Source organism: Hevea brasiliensis, chromosome 1 (genome assembly GCF_030052815.1).
Source record: "Hevea brasiliensis isolate MT/VB/25A 57/8 chromosome 1, ASM3005281v1, whole genome shotgun sequence".
Taxonomy (NCBI): domain Eukaryota; kingdom Viridiplantae; phylum Streptophyta; class Magnoliopsida; order Malpighiales; family Euphorbiaceae; genus Hevea; species Hevea brasiliensis.
Window position 1 is genome coordinate 126,546,818 of NC_079493.1, and position 21,292 is coordinate 126,568,109.

Genomic DNA, 21,292 nt, shown 5'->3' on the forward strand with positions numbered 1-21,292 from the left:
ATTACCTTTTTGCTGTTATGATGTGAATTTATTGCTGATACTACATTTCACTCTATAGGGTGCATTAGTTTTAGATAGTTATAGAGATTATGGTTAAAATTGATATTTTACTCTTTGAGTCGAACGCTCACTCCTGTTCAATATTTTTTTCAGGCTACAGGAGGATTTTATTGTGGTTAACCTGCTTTTCTCCTTCGCAGGTTGTTTATCAGTATTTGTGTAATTTTATTTACTCCTAGAATTTTCGCATGTGTTAGAAATATTTAAATGATTCGGGTCTGTAATATAAACTGTTATGTGGACCTGTAAAATTATTATATGCATGTTTGATGGACTGGATGAGGGAGCTGAGCTCCCATCTATCTTTATTTTGATTTGAGTATGTGGAGGGTGAGCTGAGCTCCCCAATTGATGATATATTTTGTTTACAGGTCGGGTGAGTCAAAAACTCCCCGTTGAAAGGTCCACTTTATGGCCGGACTCTGTCCGGTTGATTTCTTGAAATTGGGCCCAAATGGGCCTTAGAGTTGGGTTAATGAATAGTTAGGCTTACTACGGGCCTCGGGGGCTTTAGGCTGGCCCAAGTCCTAGTGCCGGTCCGGCCCATAGGTTGGGTCGTGACAGATGTGGTATCAGAGCTTAGGCTCCAGATTCTTAGGGAATGTTCATCTAAAGTGTTGGAAAGAGTCTACTAGGAATCACATGCGGAAAAATAGGGTCCATATTCGTCTTGCATTGTCATCTTTGCTTCTAGTTTCTACTTCATATAATTGTGTAAATATGAGTCTATAGAGCTGTGTAATGTGTAGTTTTGAATTTTGTGGGCTAATGCTGCTGAATTTCAGGAAAATGCGTAGAAGCAGGAGAGCTGCCACTGCACCAGAACCAGATGTGCCTGACGAGGTGTCAGCACAGGATGAGGCGCCTGCCCCGAGGAGGCGGGGTAGGAGGCCTAGAGCTGTTCAAGTAGAAGAGCAGCTGCCACCAGTTCAGGATCAGTCGTTTATGGCACAGGGTCCCATGGACCCCATGGCAGCTACTCTAGCTGGGTTGCAGAGAACCATCGACATGATGGAGCAGTATATGGTCCACCCTCCACAGCAGCAGCAATCCACCGCACCAAGAGGGGAACCTTACAAACAGATCATCAATTTTAAGAAGCTAGTGCTTGGTACTTATGATGTGTCAGACGACGCATATTAGTTTTTGGATTCCTGCAGACAGGCAGGAATAGAATTGCAGTTGACTGATAGAAGACTTATAGAGTGTATGCAGCATGTCATGGGGCCTATGCCTAGACAATGGATGAATGACTACATATCACCTCGGATGGAGGGTTTGTCGTGGACTCAGTTTGTGGAACTGTTCATTAATCGATTTCTGCCAGAAAGTTTCAGAGACCAAAAGAAGTGGGCCTTTGAGGCCTTAAGACAGAATGGCAGGTCTGTAGATGAATATGCTACAGAATTTCTTGAGTTGAGCAGGTATGCCCCTACAGCAGTTACTACAGAAACTATGAAGGTGAAGAGGTTCCTAAAGGGGCTTGACAGGAGGTATGCAAACCTGGCCATGATGTTGGATCAGTCGTTTGATGTGGTAGTTGATCGAGCCAGACAGATAGAGATTAGCTATGCTGCGGATGACAGCAGAAGAGCAAAGAAAAACAGAGCAGAGGGTTCTTCAGGTGTTCCCCACATGGGTACTATGGATAGTGGTGGCCAAACTACTTACAGAGGAAGAAGCAGGAATAAGAGGAGTGGTTTTAGACACAAATCCCGAGGGTTCAGACCAGGGTACGGATCCAGCAGTGGTCACAGTTCGGGGTACAGCAGTTCTGGGTCTGGTTCAGGATCCTCCTTGGCACCTTGTGCACAGTGTGGAAGAGGACATTCAGGACCTTGTATGATGGGTTCGGGAGTATGCTTCAGGTGTGGCCAACCAGGTCACTTTGCTAGGGAATGCCCCGTGTTCAGTGAGCCACAGATGGGGTCACAGGGTTCTGTTGCAAATGTTCCTCGCCAGTTGTATCCGGGTGCTTCCAGCATGGCAGTGATCGATTGTGGCCAATAGGGCCGAGGACAAGGGGGACGTGGATTTGGAGGCGGTCAGAGGTAGAAGTCGATGTCGGTTCTGCCACTCAGGGTAGGGGTCAAGCTCGGGTTTTCACCCTGACCCATTAGGATGCTCAGGCTTCAAATGCAGTTGTGGCATGTATTCTTCTGGTCTGTTCCTATAAGGCTCGTGTTTTAATAGATTCAGGTGCCACGCACTCATTTGTCTCCCCTGTGTTTGCCATGAGGTTGGGTCGAAACCCTACAACTTTAGAATGCCCTTTGTCGGTAGCCACCCCACTTAGTGACAACATAGATGTAGATATGATTTTTCCGGGTAGCCCAGTAGTGGTGGATGGAAAGATCCTCCCAACAGACTTGGTTCCTCTACCAGTGATAGATTTTGATGTAATTTTGGGGATGGACTGGTTGGCAACTCATTATGCCACTTTAGACTGCAGGAACAAAAAGGTGCATTCCCACATACCTGGTGTGGAAGAGTTTAGCTTTGATGGTGACAGGATCGTGGCTCCATATAATTTGGTGTCAGCAATTAGTGCTAGAAAAATGTTGAGGCGTGGATGTCAAGGGTATTTGGCATTGGTGAGAGATACCTCTGTAGAAGGTGTCAACATGGAAAATGTTCCTGTTGTCAGAGAATTCATGGATGTCTTCACTGAAGAGCGTCCAGGATTGCCACCGGAAAGAGAAATAGAGTTCTGCATTGATATTGTGTCGGGTATAAACCCCATATCAATGCCGCCTTACAGGATGGCGCCAGCAGAATTGAAGGAGCTAAAGGAGCAACTACAGGAACTTTTGGACAAGGGCTTTATATGTCCGAGTACTTCACCCTGGGGTGCTCCTGTTCTATTTGTGAGAAAGAAGGATGGGTCATTGAGGTTGTGCATTGACTATAGACAGCTGAACAAGGTGACTGTGAAGAACAAGTATCCACTTCCTCGGATCGATGATTTGTTTGATCAGCTTCAAGGGGCTAGATTCTTTTCCAAGATAGACCTACGATCAGGCTACCATCAGTTGAGAATCAGGAATGAGGACGTGTCCAAAATGGCATTCAGGACAAGATATGGTCATTATGAGTTCTTGGTGATGTCTTTTGGACTCACTAATGCACCAGCAGCCTTCATGGACTTGATGAATAGGGTGTTCAAGCCGTTTTTGGACCGTTTTGTCATCGTATTCATAGATGACATTTTAGTATACTCTCGGATCGAGGAGGAACACGTGTGGCACTTGAGAATGGTGTTGCAGAGTTTGAGGGAGCACCAGCTATATGCCAAATTTTCAAAGTGTGAATTTTGGCTAGAAAGCATCTCATTCTTGGGACACGTGGTTTCTAGTGACTGCATTCAAGTGGATCCCAAGAAAATTGAAGCTGTAACTGATTGGCTTAGGCCTACAACAGTCACTGAGGTGCGAAGTTTTCTGGGTCTAGCAGGCTACTATAGGCGTTTTGTGCAAGATTTTTCCAGGATAGCGGCTCCCCTAACTAAGTTAACTCGGAAGAATGTTCCATTCATTTGGACAGATGACTGTGAGAAGAACTTCCAGAAGCTTAAGGAGTGTCTAACCACTGCCCCTGTGTTGACACTACCTATGAGTGGTGAAGGATACACCGTGTAATCGTGGACGCCTTCGAGTTGGCTTAGGGTGTGTTTTGATGCAGAATGGAAAAGTAGTGGCTTATGCTTCGAGACAGCTGAAGAGGCATGAGCAGAACTACCCCACCCATGATTTGGAAATGGCGGCTGTAGTCTTTGCACTAAAAATCTGGAGACACTACCTGTATGGTGAAGTGTGCGAGATATACACCGACCACAAGAGTTTGAAGTACATCTTCCAACAGAGGGATTTAAACTTGAGATAGAGAAGATGGATGGAGCTTCTGAAAGACTATGATTGCACCATCCAGTACCACCTTGGGAAGGCCAATGTAGTAGCAGATGCATTGAGCAGAAAATCTTGTGGCAGTTTGGCGCACATTTCAGCAGAGAAAAGACCGTTGATTCGGGAAGTACATGAGTTAATGGATCAAGGTTTAATCCTAGATCTTTTAGATGAGGGGGTATTGTTGGCTCATTTTTCAGTGAGGCCAGACTTGCAGGACAGAGTCAGAGTTTCCCAGTACAGAGACCAACAATTAATGAAGATCACAGAAAGAGTACAGCAAGGTGAAGGTGGTGAGTTTGGATTTGCCAATGATGGCGCCCTAGTGTAAGGTTCTAGGATATGTGTGCCCGATGTGGACAATCTCAGAAATGAAATTATGCGAGAGGCACACTATATATTGTACAATGTCAACCCAAGCTCCACCAAGATGTACCATGTGTGAAGGATAGCTATTGGTGGAATGGCATGAACAGAGACATAGCAGACTTCGTGTCCAAGTGCTTGACTTGTCAAAAGGTGAAGTTTGAACACCAGAGACCGTCAGGGAAGCTGCAAGAGCTCCCTATCCCAGAATGGAAGTGAGAAATGATCACTATGGATTTTGTAACTGGGTTGCCTCGTACCACACGAGGATATGACTCTATATGGGTAATTGTGGACCGCCTAACTAAATCAACTCATTTCTTGCCTGTGAAGACTACATATTCTGTGGCACAGTACGCCCGACTCTACATTTGAGAAATAGTCAGATTGCATGGAGTTCCGGCTTCCATAATATCTGACAGAGGGCCCCAGTTCACTTCTCGGTTTTGGAGGAAGTTGCAGGAGGCACTTAGCACTCAATTGAACTTTAGTACGGCTTTCCACCCTCAGACAGACGGACAGTCCGAAAGGACAATCCAAACACTGGAAGACATGCTTCGCATGAGTGTTTTGGATTTTGGAGGTCAATGGGATGATCAGCTAGCTTTGGTGGAGTTTGCCTACAACAACAGTTACCATTCCAGCATAGGGATGGCACCCTATGAGGCACTATATGGAAGAAAGTGTAGGTCTCCTCTGTGTTGGACGGAAATGGGAGAAGCGAAGGTGCATGATGTAGACCTAGTGCAGTACACTTCAGAGGTAGTTCCTTTAATCAGGGAACGATTGAAAACAGCTTTCAGTAGGCAGAAGAGTTATGCAGACCCCAGACGGAGGGATGTGGAGTTTGCAGTAGGCGACTATGTATTCCTGAAGGTTTCTCCAATGAAGGGAGTCATGAGATTTGGAAAGAAGGGCAAGTTGGCACCTCGGTATATCGGACCTTTTGAGGTTACTGATAGAGTTGGAGCAGTTGCCTACCGGTTGGAGCTACCACCCAACCTTTCTCACGTTCATCCTGTGTTTCACATCTCCATGCTCAGGAAATACATTCCAGATCCTTCTCATGTACTACAGCCGGATGTAATAGAGCTAAAAGAGAACTTGACATTTGAGGAGCAACCTGTAGCCATAGTGGACTACCAAGTGAGACAGCTAAGATCAAAACAGATCCCTATGGTTAAGGTTTTGTGGAGGAGTCAGTCAGTGGAAGAGTGCACCTGGGAGTCAGAACGGGACATGCGTAGCAAGTACCCTTATCTGTTCAATGTGTAATTATGTACTTTATTCTGCCTTGTGTAAAATTCGAGGACGAATTTTCTGTAAGGGGGGAAGAATGTAACACCCCAAAATTTTAAATTTTATTATTTTATGAGTATTATTGATATTTTAAATTTTAAGAAACTATTTGAGATTTTTCGAATTTTAAAAATCAGGTTCGATTTTCCGAAAATATAAACTTTGATGATTTTTAAAAATTAATTTAAAGACCACGTGGCAAAACTAAAAATATATTTGGAGTCTACGAATTTTTCTGAGTTTTCTGGAATTTTTTCAGAATTTTTGGATTTCGTTTTCGGTCCCGAGGCAGAGTAAAAATTCAAAATTTTGTATCCTGAATCGAACCAGCCGAATCGAACTGGACCGGATCGGACCGGTCGAATCGGACCGGCCTTCTTCTTCCTTTTCTTCCTCTCCCGCGCGCGTTTCTCCTCCTCCACTTCTCTCTCCTCCCTCCTCCCCTTGCCGCGCCGCCGCCTCCCTTGCCACCCCACCTCGCCGCGCGCTCGCCTCTCCCCACAACCGGCGCGCTGAATTCCGGAACGGTGCGGCGACGCGACGCGAAGCGCGCCGTCTTCTTCCCGGCCGATCCGGCCACCAATCGGACCGGGTCTTGTGTCTAAACTCATCTACTCGTCGAGAGCTTTCCATAGACACCAAGAACACCGAAATCCATGAAGCGGTTTGTCCAATTTTTGCCCGGGAAGTTTTAGCCCATTTTGATTTTTTGGCTAGATTTCTCGCAAACCGTGAACCCCACGAGAAAACCGAGAGTACCAGAGCTCTCCACTCGTCGAGAGCTTTCGCGGCGATATAAATTTTTAATTTTTTCGACACCGTTTTTCGGTGGGTCCCACGGAACTTCGCAGTGTCTTTCGGAGTATTAAATGAGCTTAGAAAATTCTGAAAAATTTATGTACTAACCCCCGTGTTGTGGGCTTCATGTAGGTATCCTCAATTCGCGGAAATTCGACAATTGACTAGGTCTGTGAATTTCCGGCCAGACAGACTCGTTACCGGAAAAGTCTCCAAATTGGACCGAGGTTTTGGCTACTCCCCATTGTCAGACGTCCCGAGCACGTCCCCGAAGTTGGAATCGGCAAAGGTAAACCCGAACCTTACTTTTTTGTAATTTTCTAGTGCTTAAATAGGATTAAAAATCCATAAAATATTCTTGGTAGCTTAGAAAATTATGATTCTTTTTGCAATAGCCTAGTAATATTACTAAGGACCGCGGGGCAAAGTTTTAGAATTTTTAGAGCTTGTTTAGGTAGTTTTTGCAAAAACGATCAATTATAAGGACTAAATTGAAATTTTACAAATTGTGATGGTTGATTGATTTGATGGGCCCAGGAGGGGCTGTGTGATGAGATTGAATTGCGGATATATGGGTTGTGAATATAGAAGTGTGTTTTGAGCCCTTTTGCAGGTTGGGTAGGTCCTAGGTATAGGGGAGACTCTGCCGGATTTTCGACACGACTTAGGACGTATTTGGTCTTTTCTTGATTTGTATTGAGTCATTTGTATTAAATAATTGTAATGTAATTGTCAGGTGAGCCGGGGCAGCCTTCTTCCTCCGCCCAGCCGCCCCAGTGACCGTTGTCAAGTCTGTGAGTAAAATATTAATTTTAATTGTAATTTCACTATTATTATATGTTCAAGCATGCCCATGCATCACTTATATGCATATATCTATGTAGATAAATTTTAGGCACGATTTATGTTGCATTCATAACTGTGAAAGTGCCATGTATATTGTTGTGGTAATTTAGAGCAGTGTGCGTGCGTTGGCGTGCGTGTGATGTGGTGTGGACTATGGATAGGACGGGTAGACACGGCTTGAGATCTTCGCTGGGACCCGGTCCTTCGGGGTAGTCACAGCTTGAGTTCTTCGCTGGGACCCCGATTTGGTTTATTAAGCGAAAGTCCGGCTTGAGTTTTTCGCTGGCACCAGGTTGGATTTAAGAGAGCTGTATAGGGGATCAGCTCCCATATATTATGATTGATATTACTGGGTGTGTGAGTGCTCCAAATTACCTTTTTGCTGTTATGATGTGAATTTATTGCTGATACTACATTTCACTCTATAGGGTGCATTAGTTTTAGATAGTTATAGAGATTATGGTTAAAATTGATATTTTACTCTCTGAGTCGAACGCTCACTCTTGTTCAATATTTTTTTCAGGCTACAGGAGGATTTTATTGTGGTTAACCTGCTTTTCTCCTTCGCAAGTTGTTTATCAGTATTTGTGTAATTTTATTTACTCCTAAAATTTCCGCATGTGTTAGAAATATTTAAATGATTCGGGTCTGTAATATAAACTGTTATGTGGACCTGTAAAATTATTATATGCATGTTTGATGGACTGGATGAGGGAGCTGAGCTCCCATTTATCTTTATGTTGATTTGAGTATGTGGAGGGTGAGCTGAGCTCCCCAATTGATGATATATTTTGTTTACAGGTCGGGTGAGTCAAAAACTCCCCGTTAAAAGGTCCACTTTATGGCCAGACTCTGTCTGGTTGATTTCTTGAAATTGGGCCCAAATGGGCCTTAGAGTTGGGTTAATGAATAGTTAGGCTTACTACGGGCCTCGGGGGCTTTAGGCTGGCTCAAGTCCTAGTGCCGGGGCTTTAGACTGGCTCAGGTCCTAGTGCCGGTCCAGCCCATAAGTTGGGTCGTGACAATGGGAGTTCTCCCCTTTTGACATGGTTATTTTAAGGGACAATTGAAAGAAACAATCTCAAAAATATTTATTCAAAAGCATTAGCTTTTAATTTTGATTTAAATTTAATAATATTTTATTAGTAATAACTTTAAAACAACAATTTCAATTTTACCTTTTCAATAACATCATCAAAAACAATTTCAAATTAACTTTTGACCTTTTAATTATAGCCTCTCAATCACAATTCCAAAGAGAGTCTTAAAATTAAAATAAAACCATTATCATGCATAATGATTTTATTTTCCATTATATCTATCAACCATCAACCCTCTATGAGAATTCCATTATAATCAACAACCAAAATATCTATTATATAATGATCGGACTCAATATACTCTCCTTAAAGTTGAAAATAAATTGTACGGAATATTCTGACAACAAATTTTATTAAGTCAAACTGTCATTAGTTTCCACTCTAAACTCTAGCGGCTCTCTTTCAAAGGTTTCCCATTCTTTTTAGTTTTGGGCTTACATTCCAAGTTGCTGTATGGTGAGGCAATTTGATTCCAGGTTTCCGCTTTAGATACTAGCCTTTTCCTTCTTGAAGATCGCAACTTCGGAACTACATATATATGAAATGTGCATCCAGACGTGTATTTCTTCGTCTTACCATGTTATGTTGCAGCAAAGCTAGTACCTCACACCTTAGATTACCCCCAGTTATCTTCCCCACCTGTGTAAAGACTTGAGGAAGTTGAACAACGTTCACCCGTCTGAGATAGATTTACCAGCCAATATCCTATTACGGCTGCAATTTTGAGGAGCAATTCATCTCTCAGGCTACATTATATTAGACTTCCTCCATCTGTGTTTCCTCATTTGTGCTTTCAGATGGCACACCATTTTCATCATTTGGACTAATTTTTGCATCTCTCTCCCCATTTCGTTGGCTCTGAAGAGGCAAATCTCCATTTTGACCACTTTCAATGCCATCCATCTCTTGAGCTTCCTCTGACTTGCTTTCATGCAGCGTATCATCCACAGCACCATTTGCAGGTGCAGACATATTGGATGAATGGTATTGCTCAAACTGATAGTTCATCAGCCTTGCCTGGTATCAAAAAAGAAGATATTACAACTTGAGAATTCAACAAAGCTTGCAATGACAGCCAATAGAAGATTTTGATAAATGGTGAGGGAAAATGATAAAGATTACACGCAAAAACTTTCATCTTGCAAATTAATTAGTACAATAATTTGGCGCACAGTTTTTCCTATGACCATTTCAATTTAGACAAACCCGAAAGTCTTTTACAACACAGGCGCTCAATTATGTCCCCCCAAAATCCAAATCCTTCAGTGGTCCCTCCCATGCATGGTGCACCTCAATATGCCACACCATCTCCAAAGACATGGGTTCTAAAGTTCATTCCATGTCAAACACACATTTCAAACATAAGGATGAGCACAATTGCATTAATGAAAGGCATATTAATGCAGCAAATACTTTCTTTGAAGACCAGTAACAAATAGATGACAAGGCAATCCAATGCACAAATATCTAAATCTACAAACCTCCAAAAACAAAACATTGAAGCTTAATCTCAATGATATAAAAGGGAATATCTAGAACAATATACAGGCAACATCTCCTCAAAAAACCTCAGCAATGACAACTCTTACATGCACTACATGCATATAAAAGGGAATATCTAGAACAATATACAGGCAACATCTCAAAAAACTTCAGCAATGACAACTCATACATGCACTACATGCATTACATGCATATATACAAACACGCATTAAGTGTTTTAACAACAGAAGTAATTTAAAGGTAAAACATCTATATATATAGACAAACAATTTTCACAAAATTACTCAACATATTTTTTTTCCAATACTTTTGTGAATTTTATTAACCTAATATTATGTCCAACTATAAGAATCAATTATTTGAAAAGCTTGAGCCTCATCACATAGAGGATTATTTCTGCTTCAACAACAGTAGAACACCTAGATTTATGCTTAGCCTTTCAAAAATCATTTTAGCATTGCTTACCTCATTCTCAAGAGGTGGAAGAAGGCCTTTGAGGTAAGCCCCAATTAGAAAAAGTTCAATGGGATAAGGAAAAGAAGAAGAAGAAGAAGAAGAAGAAGAAGAAAGAGAAGAAATTATGATGGCTGATCTTGTTAGCTTGCAAGTTTGATTCTACTTGCTAGCAAACTTTTTAGACCATTCCTCATAATTGTGAATTCAAGAACCAACGATTTATTTGGAGGATTAGAACAGGTATAACATGACAAAAATTATACCTGATATAATTGATTCATTTTATCAATTACGATGTGGCCCATTTCCTCAACACCACTGACAAGATAGGGCTGTCCAATATCTTCAACAGGACGTTCTATATACGATGAAATCTCATTCAAATTCAGTGCAAGGTGGTCAGGTCTCTGAAGCAAAAGTTGAAATGTAGGTTGCAATTCATAGCATTGTTCAAATAGAGATCGTCGGCAGAACACATAAAGTCCAAGTCGGGCACGAGACATGGCAACAACCAATCTTCTAACATCACGAAGGTGACCCACAAAGTGAGTACGTACAAGAGAAAGCAAAATAAAATCATTCTGCTGCCCTTGAAACTTATCAACTGTTGTAACCTGCACATAACAGACAAAAAGGAACCATATTACACAAAGCATGTTCACAAAGCATGGATCCTGAAAGAACACAACAAACAATTATAAAGTGCATGCAGTTTGCTATTATCCTTGTAAATGCAAGGCAAACCAGATGACATAAACCATATTAAAGGCCTTTGAAGACCCTTCCTTTTCCTATTGTTTCATAAAAAGCCACCGATATGACATTTTCCCAACAAAAGTCCGTCCTTGGGCACTATGAGGCATTTTATCAAATAACATTTGTACCAAGTAAACCTTAACAGATGTTCTTTTACTGTGCCATTAAGAAAACAAGACAGTCAAGATTGGATCCATGACTTGTGTTACAGATAATGCCTCTGGTAATTAAAATGTAAAATGGATAATCAACCACCTTACCTTACTAGGTGGACCAATGAAGTCATATGGAACACATCGTCTATTAATAACATCACGAATAAGAAGCTTCTGGCCATTGTAAGTGGTCAAGATGGAAATCTTGTTTGCAGGATATCCTAATAAACGCATGTAGATGTAGACACTGACAACATATTCAGCCTCTCCCTCATTCTGGTAGAACCAAGGAGAAGGGGCAGTCTCACCTCTGCCATGGTAATCAGGTACATCCACCAACTGATATTCATAAGAGAATCCAGCATTAGCTTTATGGAAGATGGCCCCCTCCTTCACATAAGGAAGGTCTCCCAAATCTCGGTACCTCCAATTATAAAGCTTGGCTATGCTTGGCCTGGCTCTACCCTGGGCATTGAGCTCAATGTAAGGAATACCCAGACGAACAAACCTGGTAAATAAGCTCTGATCCATATGGCTGTATTTCTGAAAGGCCATATTCTTCACAACTGGGGGTAACTGATGATGATCTCCAATCAGTATGCAGCGTTTTAGCCGTGCATAACCATCTTCCTGCCTCTGCAGCAACATTGGGATAAAAGTTTCAATCTCCAAAATTTGAGCACTTTCTTCCATCAACAAGTTGTCATACTTGAAGCCTAACTGAAGAAAGTCCTTCCTTTTCAGTGCTGCATGAGTGCAGGTCATTGCCACTATCTTGGCTTGCTTGGTCATAAGATAATTTGCTCGATCAGCTGTTAATTTAAGCAATTCAAATGCTCTACACTCTTCTAGTTCTTGGAACATAGTCTTGAGATGACGAAAACACCCCATAGCTGCCCGCATGTCTTTCTCAAATGACTGACCTGTGAGAACTGGCTGAGGCGTGTTGGAAAAGAATTCCTTAAAGGGGAAGCGGTCCTTAACAAATGTTGGTTTATCTTTGTTATCCTCACAAGCAGCAAGGAACTGTTCCCAACGGGAGTATACATGAAGCAACCAAAAGTATCCAGCAGTTTCACAAGTATAACCAACATCCTCAGGAAGTTGGAGAGATCTTGCAAGCCTCTCCACTTCATTAAGTAGTTCTAACCGTCGAACGAGCATTGCATTAACACGACCTTGCCTGCTGAAATCCAGATCGGTTGCTAGTTCTTGTTCACCTTGACCTAGTCGAAGAAGATAGCGTGCAGGTACATCTCTCTGAAACAGTGAACATTAGTATTCATCAGAATACATGGTTCCTAGATATTACTCAAAGGATCATTTAAGAAGTCATACCACTTGCAGAAAATAAATGGGAGAACAATTGTCACAAGAACAAGGATAAACCTAAGGAATAATCATTGACTTTATACCCAAATGAAGTAGGTCCAAACCTCGTACCTGCATTATCTTCTCAAAAAGGTCATTTAAAGCCTGATTTGAATGGGTGATTATTAATGTTCTTTGAGAAGGGCAATTGTGATAAAGAACATTCAAAATTTGCACAGCTGTATCAGTCTTTCCTGTACCAGGTGGTCCAACCACCATAGTTAATCCTGGCTGGATACCAGATAGGATTGCTCCAATCTGCAAACCAACATAAGATAAAAATGATCCGTCAAAAAGAAGGTTTCATTAAACCAACATTAGTTTTCAATTTAACACCATTCCACTTAGACTGCTTAAGGTTCTTGTAAGCAAAGAAATGCTGATAGCATATTTCATTGAACTAACATTAAGAAGAAGCCCGAAGGGCATCATACGTTCATAACATCTTGAAACATAAATACTATATTTACATTTCAATTTTAATATTTCCACAGCAAAAGCAAACTACCAATGCAATAAACCATCCTAACACAAAACATCTTCAAACATAAATACCATATTCACATTTCAATTTTAAAATTTCCACAGCAAAAGTAAACTACCAATGCAATAAACCATCCCAACACAAAACATCTCTTAAGATCACATTATACTTCATGCATAAGAATAAAAATATCCTTCTTTCTTATCTCTTTCATAAGTTTCACTCTAGCATGTTTGCTTTCAGAAAATTAAAAAAAAACTCCCAATAAAGTTGTAAATTCTAGATAGTAGAGAAGCTTCAAACAATTTGTACAATCAATCACAGCAACACCAATACACTATAAGTATAAAGATAAGATCATAAAGAAGCAATAGAAACAAAACAAAAAGGAAAACAGACATCAAACTTAAAATTAATTAGGTAGTCACTAAGAAATTGTTTGATTCACTAAGAATTGTTTGATTCATTTATAAAAAGACAACAGATTAAGATTATCAAAGAAATCCAAAAACTGAGTTGAAGAAGTTTTCATGCACCTGTGTAGGTGTAAATCTGACTGAATTCTGTTTTGGCTGATCTTGGGGATACGGCCCTGGGTCCGGAGGAATGTATGCCTCAACAATAAGTTTTTCTTTCTCACCACCAGCATCCTCCATATCGACATCATTCATTGAATCAATAGTTAATTTCTTATTTCCTGGGAGTGCATGAGTGTTGCCTTTCAGTGTTCTAGGAAGCCTAATTCGGAAGGGAGGTCTTAGATTCAAGTTTTCTGTACTGTCTGCATTTACAAAACAAACCTGACAACAAAGAGAGAATAATATTAAATTTTGGTTCACATTATTATTAGAATGCACGTAATATTAAAGAAAGTTGACAATCCCACAACACAACACCCACGATAAACCCTTTCACAGTTTTAGTTTTAACTAATTTGGGCACATTTGGCCATCTTGTCACAGGTTCCTCCCTTGTAACTTTATACAATGCTATCAACACAGCCCAAAACTTCAAGAATAGCATCAAAGAAACCAGTATGTCTATATATGTCCACAATAGCAGCCATGTCTAAAAAAAACACTATATTGTTATTTAATCAGAACAATCTCAATAGCATCAACATTGTAACCATTATCAAGAAAGAATCCAACAGTCAGCAGTTTAACAGACTTTATGACTAGTTAACACAAATATTATAAGCTTCAACAGTCCAACCAGAGGTGGTAAAATTGACAACACATCAATCATAGATAGAGATGACAATCAAAGTAGGTAGAATATAAGCTTTGTGCCCAATTATCACACTGAAATACAAAGTTTAGAGATTTGAAACATATGAGAAATTACCAAAATGTTTGTTGATTTTCTTTAAAACAGTTAAGATAGAGGATTTTTTTAAAAAGGAAAATAATTTTGTCCTTATTTTTAAGTATGACAGCAGAAGCCGTGATATGCAACTAAAAATATAACCAACCTGATAATCTGGAAAACTCTCCTTTAAATGGTCTGCATCAAGGAAAGTATCCTTGAAATCTACTGTTTCGAGAAGATCAGGCATATTGGTCCACTGTGCTGCAGAAGGATTCCCATAGCCCAGAAATATGTTGTGCAACCAGTCAGGAACAATGCAGTATTCATTCATGAGATCTCTTATGGATTCTAAAATTGCTTTGAAGTTGTTTTCCTTAGGTTTCCTCCTCATCAGTACATTAAATGTCCTATAAACATCTTCTGCACCTTTCTCTGCTATATCAGTGACATCCATGTGGTACTGTGCCGTATCTAAAGCAACAGTCACAGTTCTGAGTTCACCTTTTGGTGGTTTCCACTCATCCCGTTTAATTCTTCCAGTGAAATCATTCATGAGTGTTCCCTCCTCATCACGAATCTCAATAATTTCACATCCCCGCACATACTGGAGACCAAGTCTCTGTGGCACAGTAGCCTTCCCAGCTTCCTCAGCACTAAGAGGCTCAAATAAAGGGCGAATCGAAAGCAAAAATAGAACATCATGCTCCTTCAGGGCATTCCACTCTGATCTTATTTGTGCTTTATAACTGGAAATGCTAAAAGTAACTTCTGCTGTAACAGATGATGGTTTGACTTCACCAATATTCGGCTGTTTGACCTCAGTAATCTTAAATTCTTTTATAGGCACAGCCATTCTTGACCAACCACGAAATGCAGTTTCTGCTTCATTATTAATGTAGGCAAGGAGGTGCGGAACAGCTTCCTGAATGTCCTCACGGATCTCATATGTTGACTCAAGCCGGAAGAGATTGAAATTCCTTAGAAGATAATCATGGAGTGTTAAGAATTGCAAATTAAGTTTTGGAAGTGCCAGGCAGCCTTCTCCAGAGTAATTAATGCTTGGTACGACACTTTCATCCCACATGATCTGCTCGTTTGGGTAAAGTGGAAGAGCATTTATAGCTTCCTTCTGAGACTGCTGTTTCTCAAAGAAGGAGACCATGACTTCAATAAGAAAATCAACTCTTTTAGACCATGGGTCATTATCGGAAACCAATTTGAGCTGGGTATAAAAGAAAAAAAAAAATTCAGTAACGTAATAATTTACAGTCCTAGAACAGGTCAGCATTCACATGTTCATTTTACATGCCTGTGTCCAGACAACTGCAAATGTATATGTAAAAACTAATGTTGGCATACTGTGACATGCATTAAACAAAAATTTGGATGACCATACAATAGCTAATTCAAATAACGAAAATATGAGTGACAATGAGGAAAATGGTTTTGGTCTAGTTGATATTACATTCTCAATTGCCTGAGAATTACTGATGATGTTTTCTCTGTTTGGCATTGCTTGTGCTATGTCAAGAACAGTCATTGAGCATGGAATGTTCTAAGGAAACTAAGGAAAAAGAAATGGTTGGCAATGTGAAACGCATGGGGTTACATATAACATTCAAAAAAAATATGTAGAATATATGACAACGCATGGGCTAAACTTTTTAGGGAGATGCACATACAAGGGAGATTAAGCTTGAAAACAATGTTTTCTGTCAATGATGGTTGTCCATCTTCAAGGCTTTTATATTCTTCTTTTGTATACTTTAGTAGATATCTTAAGCTAGCTCTTTCTTTGTTTCTGCACTTTGGTGCCTTTTTTTAATTCTTAATTACAAAATTCACATTTCTTGCAAATTGTTTCATCCTTTGACGTGCTATTTAGGAATTTATGGTCAAGAACTATTTAGCAACTTTTATTTTCATTAGGAATTTCATTATTAAGAATGCCAAACTTTAATCCTATATCTCATCAATTGCTCAAAATTTTCTTTCTGAAATATGTCTTACATCAGAGGGGCTTTTGATCGATGATTAACACCGACAACAAAGTTGTACTTCAATTTTAACTCAAAAACACTAAACAAAATATGACAGTTAAAAAATTGATAACATGAAATGGAAAACTTTTAGTTCCACTTAGAAGGCGTATTAACTCTTACATACCTTACAACAAACCAAGTCCTTTAACTCTTCTGGAGAGAGCACAGACAATTTCTTGGAGAGATCAGCTCGCTTGTGAATTGCGCCAATATTAGACAATGCAAGTTCTCGCAACTATAAGCAGTACAGGAGGAGAAGGGTGTTAAGGGAAGAGATTCAAACTTTTACATAGAAGAAAAGATAAAAACTGCTCAAATGTTGCAAAATTACAAAATGCTGTATTCTTCTGCATAAGAAAGTATTTAAAAGGACCTTAGGAATCTTCTTAAAGACAAGAAGCTGAAAAGCTTGGAAACGATCATAATGAGATTGAAGCACCTCATCGTCTGTCAATTGTGTTCCAACATGATCATTGATCTCAAACCTCTCATAGAATTGCAGTAAGTCGACTAGCTGTGCAAATAGCTTCCCCTTTTCATGTCTGTAAAGAGCACTTAAATGACATTTTGCAACAACAGCTACATCAGCCACAAGAGGCCTCAGGTACCTGTACCACACAGAAAAAGGATGAATAATAGTGAAAACATTGCGTAGGATATGCAGATGAGCTGCAAATACACCTTTAACATAACATGCATAAAAATGCTGGCCAGCAACACTTTTGAGAAGAACTTAATGTTTCTAATTCCAAATAAGAATTATTCAGATTCATAAACTTTATTAAACCTAGCCAGAGTACAGTAACCAGGTGAAATGGAGAAAAATGATTCATATAGCTGATGCTGACCAAATTGGGATTATGGCTTAGTCAAGTTAAAATCAAAACAGAATATACAAAAATTACAGGGGAAGAGAAGTGAGTGGGGTATACCTCCTTGTTGGCAGTTGGCTCAACAGATCAATAAGAAATTCCATGAACCTCTCACAATACAAAACTGCAGCATCATCAACTTCCTCGAAACCACTATCAAGTCCATCTTCACTAACAGAACTTTTCTGGGGGAATACTTGGAAATCAAGCACCTGAAGGAAAACATAATAGGTTAGCTGAAACAAGGAATAGAATGCAGCTATTTTACTATTTACAGTTTAAGATTAAACTTTACATCAAGAAACTCTTCAATAAGATTTCTCAAGAACTTCACTTCAAGAGAAGTTGAAAGGTCAAAAAGCTCTCCTCGTTTCATTGCTTCCTTAGCCTCCCTCTTGATCATCCTTTTCCATTTCTTGATCAAATCTGTATTAAGACAAAGCTCCATCTGCAAATGAGAAAAGCACACCATAAAACATAAGAGTATACAAGCAGAATACTTAAGATGACAGAATTAACATAAAAGTAAACTAACCTTACCTGAAATCGACCATATGACAAACTGTACCATGACTGTAAACTTCCTAATTTCAGGACTGTCTCGCTGACAATTTCATCTTCCAAACTCTGTGCCATTATAAAGAAGATGAAACAAAAAGCCAAATAAGAAGTACAAAAGATATAGCCAGAAAACATTTCAGACATTTAAATTTTCAAATTCAAATCAGACTATTTATTAATTTGATAAAATTTCTTAAAGAATAGTCATAGAAAATGATGATCAAAACATTCTCATCATGCTTGCAAAGGCAACTTTGTAGCAATTTGATAAGCACAACAGCCACACACACAAAAAAAAAAAATCTCAGCACCTAAACATGCAGCTAAAAAATCTTGTAGAATAAATAAACTTTTGTACCATACAGATGTTATGCAAGTATCAGTGGGTTAAACCCTCAAAATAAAATGCAAATTCAATATTTGTTTTTATTCTATCTACTCATATTACTTTTGACGAAATTTAAAAAAAATATTTATATAAAAGGGTATGAAGCACTTATAAAGGCGTATGACTTTAGCAGAAATGGATCTAACAAAAGCATATATTATGATGACAGCATACCTGAAAAGCATTAATCATAAAAACTAGGTAATTGGTCTTCTCTGCTATACTCAACTCTCTCCCCTGCAAACACATTAAGAATATGATCAGTCAAACTGTAAGACTGGGTCAAAGCACATATAGTCATACAAGTTACAATAGAAATGATATATCAAACGGTTTTGTAAAATGCTTTTGAGGAAAAAAAAAATGAACGTCTAAAAATGTATGTCTTAACCAATAAAATTTGAAACCTCAAATTTGAAGCACTGCACACCACTTTCTCAGATAGTTTTTGTTAGACATCAAGTAGCGAGCATGTCATTAACAAACACTAATAAAATTACTATAATCACCCCAAGACAAGCAGAAAAATCAGCAGAAGTTTAATCATTCATCCACAAATAATCCATATATACACCAATGCTTTTCAGCCACTCAATTACAGTATGACGTAGTTTACAAGTGTTTTTAAATCTTACTACAACTGATAGTTTATATTCCACTATAGTTTGGACTTGGGAACAAGTGTTACTGTGTTAGGCACATACATGAAACATCTCAAATCAAGCACAGTTCAGTTTTTTCTTTTTCTTTTTTTTTTTTATATGTTGAGTGATCATCTTGTGTATTTAAAAGTATAAGATACATCCAACAAAGATGAGACGAAGAGAAAAGTGGTAGCAATTAAGGGACGGTGGGAAGAGGACACAATGTAAAGTGGGAATTTTTGAAATCACATTTCATGGAGAAGTTTTAACATTTTCAAATAGTGGCCATTATAAAGATAATTTAAAAAAAAAAGGGACTCAAACCTCCTTCAGTCGAAGAACCCTCTCCAGAAATCCCTTGAAGACATCTTTTCGATCATAAAAACAAAACCAAGCTGCCACATTCTCTCGAAACTGCAAATTAAAAAATAGAGAATCGAGTAAAGTTATATTTCTTATTTTACTCTTTAAGAGCAAGTTTTCATCTCCAAAAATCCACCAACCATGAGCCAGGCCTATATATATTCATCAAACATGCAAAATCTAAATTACCTTCTCATTTATCATTAGAGTCATGGACATAACATGTTCAAATGTAGCAGTTTCCGGATCAAAATTCGGCCACAGATAGTTCTCTAAATACTGGCTAACCTCCAAAATCATCACTCTCTGCAACGGCACGGGCTTCGTTCCACCCTTCACCTTCAACTCCGTCTCGTATATTTGCTTTACCAGTTCAGGATCGAATTCGTTCTTCTCCTTTGACTCAGTACCAGTCTTCAGCCAATGCGCAGCGGCAATCTTGGTTAACCGGTCGCGTTGAATCTCCGAGAGTGTGATCGAGTTCAGTTGGGTGGAACCCAATTTGGACTCCACAGGTTTATCGCCGAGTTGAGTTTGAACCTCAACGGGATACTCAGCTACATGGTGGCGCTTGAAATCGTAAGCGCCGGTGCCGTACACCTTGGTCATTGCGATAGCTGTAATTGAAAATTATATGAGCGATTTAGGAGTTAGACAATAAGCAGATTTAGGCGATTTGGTTTTTAGGAGATTGACATTAGGTTTAGGGTTTTGAAGATTTGGGATTTTTGGATAAATGAGTGTGTGGGAGAACTGTTAAACCCAGACGATAAAGGGAGTGGCGGTTAAAGCTTGAAAAACGAAATGGATACTTGGGTCCGCGTACACCCGATTTGCTTTGTGCCCCCTATTCAAATACTTCTCTTGAAATGCTATGCCGTCAAACTTTTACCATTTAGTTGGATAGAGGAAAATAAAGAATATAATAATAATAATAATAATAATATTATTATTATTATTATTATTATTATTTTTCTTAAATTTCCTTATTTAAACATAAAAAAAATTAATAAAAATATTTTTTTGAAGAAATAATTATTAAAATATTTAAATATTTTTTATAATATAAATATATAAAAAATAATATAATAGTAATTTTCTTTTTTATTTTTTAAAAAAATTTAAATTTCTTTATTATTTGTTGAAAAAACCTATTATAAAAATACAATGCTACGAGATTTATATCTATTTATAAAAATTTAATACTCAAATTTATTTAAGAGATGTAAAATATTTTATCATTGGTACCAAACTTATTTGTAAATTACCTTTTTTTAGTTATTTTTCTCTTTAATTTTTTTTATTCCCTTGTCAAGTTAAGAACCGAACGAAGAGTTAATTATTTTTATTATTATATTTTTTTTTTCATTATTGTGAAATCTCCTAATTTTGTATAAAAAAATCATTTAATTATATATAGATTCATATAAATAAAGTCTAATGGAGAATTACCCAATTATAAAATAATTGGGAAGTTAAATGAACAAATATTTACACTGTTTCTGAGATAAAGAGGAAAAGTAAGCACCAAAAGATAGATATTAATTTAATTTGGTTTAAGGAATAATTGAGTAACAGCATTATTGGGAAACTTTTGGATGGTGCCATCCTAGCCACTGATCTAGCTCGAATTGATTTTGATTTAGAGTTGAAATAAGGAAGAAAAACGGACCCACGTTGGTTTTTGGCGATTTTAGTTCAAGATGATTTTAGGCTGATTTTGATTTGATTTGATTTAACGATGGTTTTGATTTTAATTTTTTAATGGTTCGAGTTATATAATGTCTTTATTGATCGGACGCATTAATTTTTTTAAAATATGATTCAAATCGGATTAAAACACTTGGAGTAAACTATCAAATTCGATCTGATTCCAGTTTAGAATTGAGAGGAGAGAAATCAAAGCCAACCTCCGTACCAGTTCGGACCCTTAAACCGGTTCCGGTTTAGGCACTGCCAATCAATCCAATGGGGAGTGTACAGTACGCCACCCCTTCTTTAATTACTTTGTCTCA

General features: G+C 38.7%; 1 protein-coding gene across 2 annotated transcripts; it reads right to left on the reverse strand.

Annotated features, from left to right (window-relative positions):
- Positions 1–8,621: 8,621 nt before the first annotated feature.
- Positions 8,622–20,088, reverse strand: LOC110661008 (uncharacterized). 2 transcript variants are annotated; one of them, XM_021819500.2, is made up of 14 exons: positions 19,467–20,088; positions 19,239–19,328; positions 18,445–18,507; positions 17,862–17,948; positions 17,617–17,769; positions 17,382–17,533; positions 16,823–17,057; positions 16,574–16,684; positions 14,571–15,629; positions 13,633–13,896; positions 12,685–12,870; positions 11,347–12,501; positions 10,594–10,944; positions 8,622–9,388 (listed from the first exon to the last, which is right to left on the reverse strand). In XM_021819500.2, the coding sequence occupies exons 1-14, from the start codon at positions 19,884–19,886 to the stop codon at positions 9,128–9,130; spliced, it is 4,587 nt and encodes a 1,528-aa protein (XP_021675192.2). In that variant the 5' UTR covers positions 19,887–20,088; the 3' UTR covers positions 8,622–9,127. The 2 variants fall into 2 exon arrangements, with proteins under 2 accessions (XP_021675192.2, XP_021675199.2); XM_021819507.2 differs by lacking the exon at positions 19,467–20,088 and having other exon boundaries at positions 17,857–17,948; positions 19,239–19,323.
- Between the last annotated feature and the right edge of the window lie 1,204 nt (positions 20,089–21,292).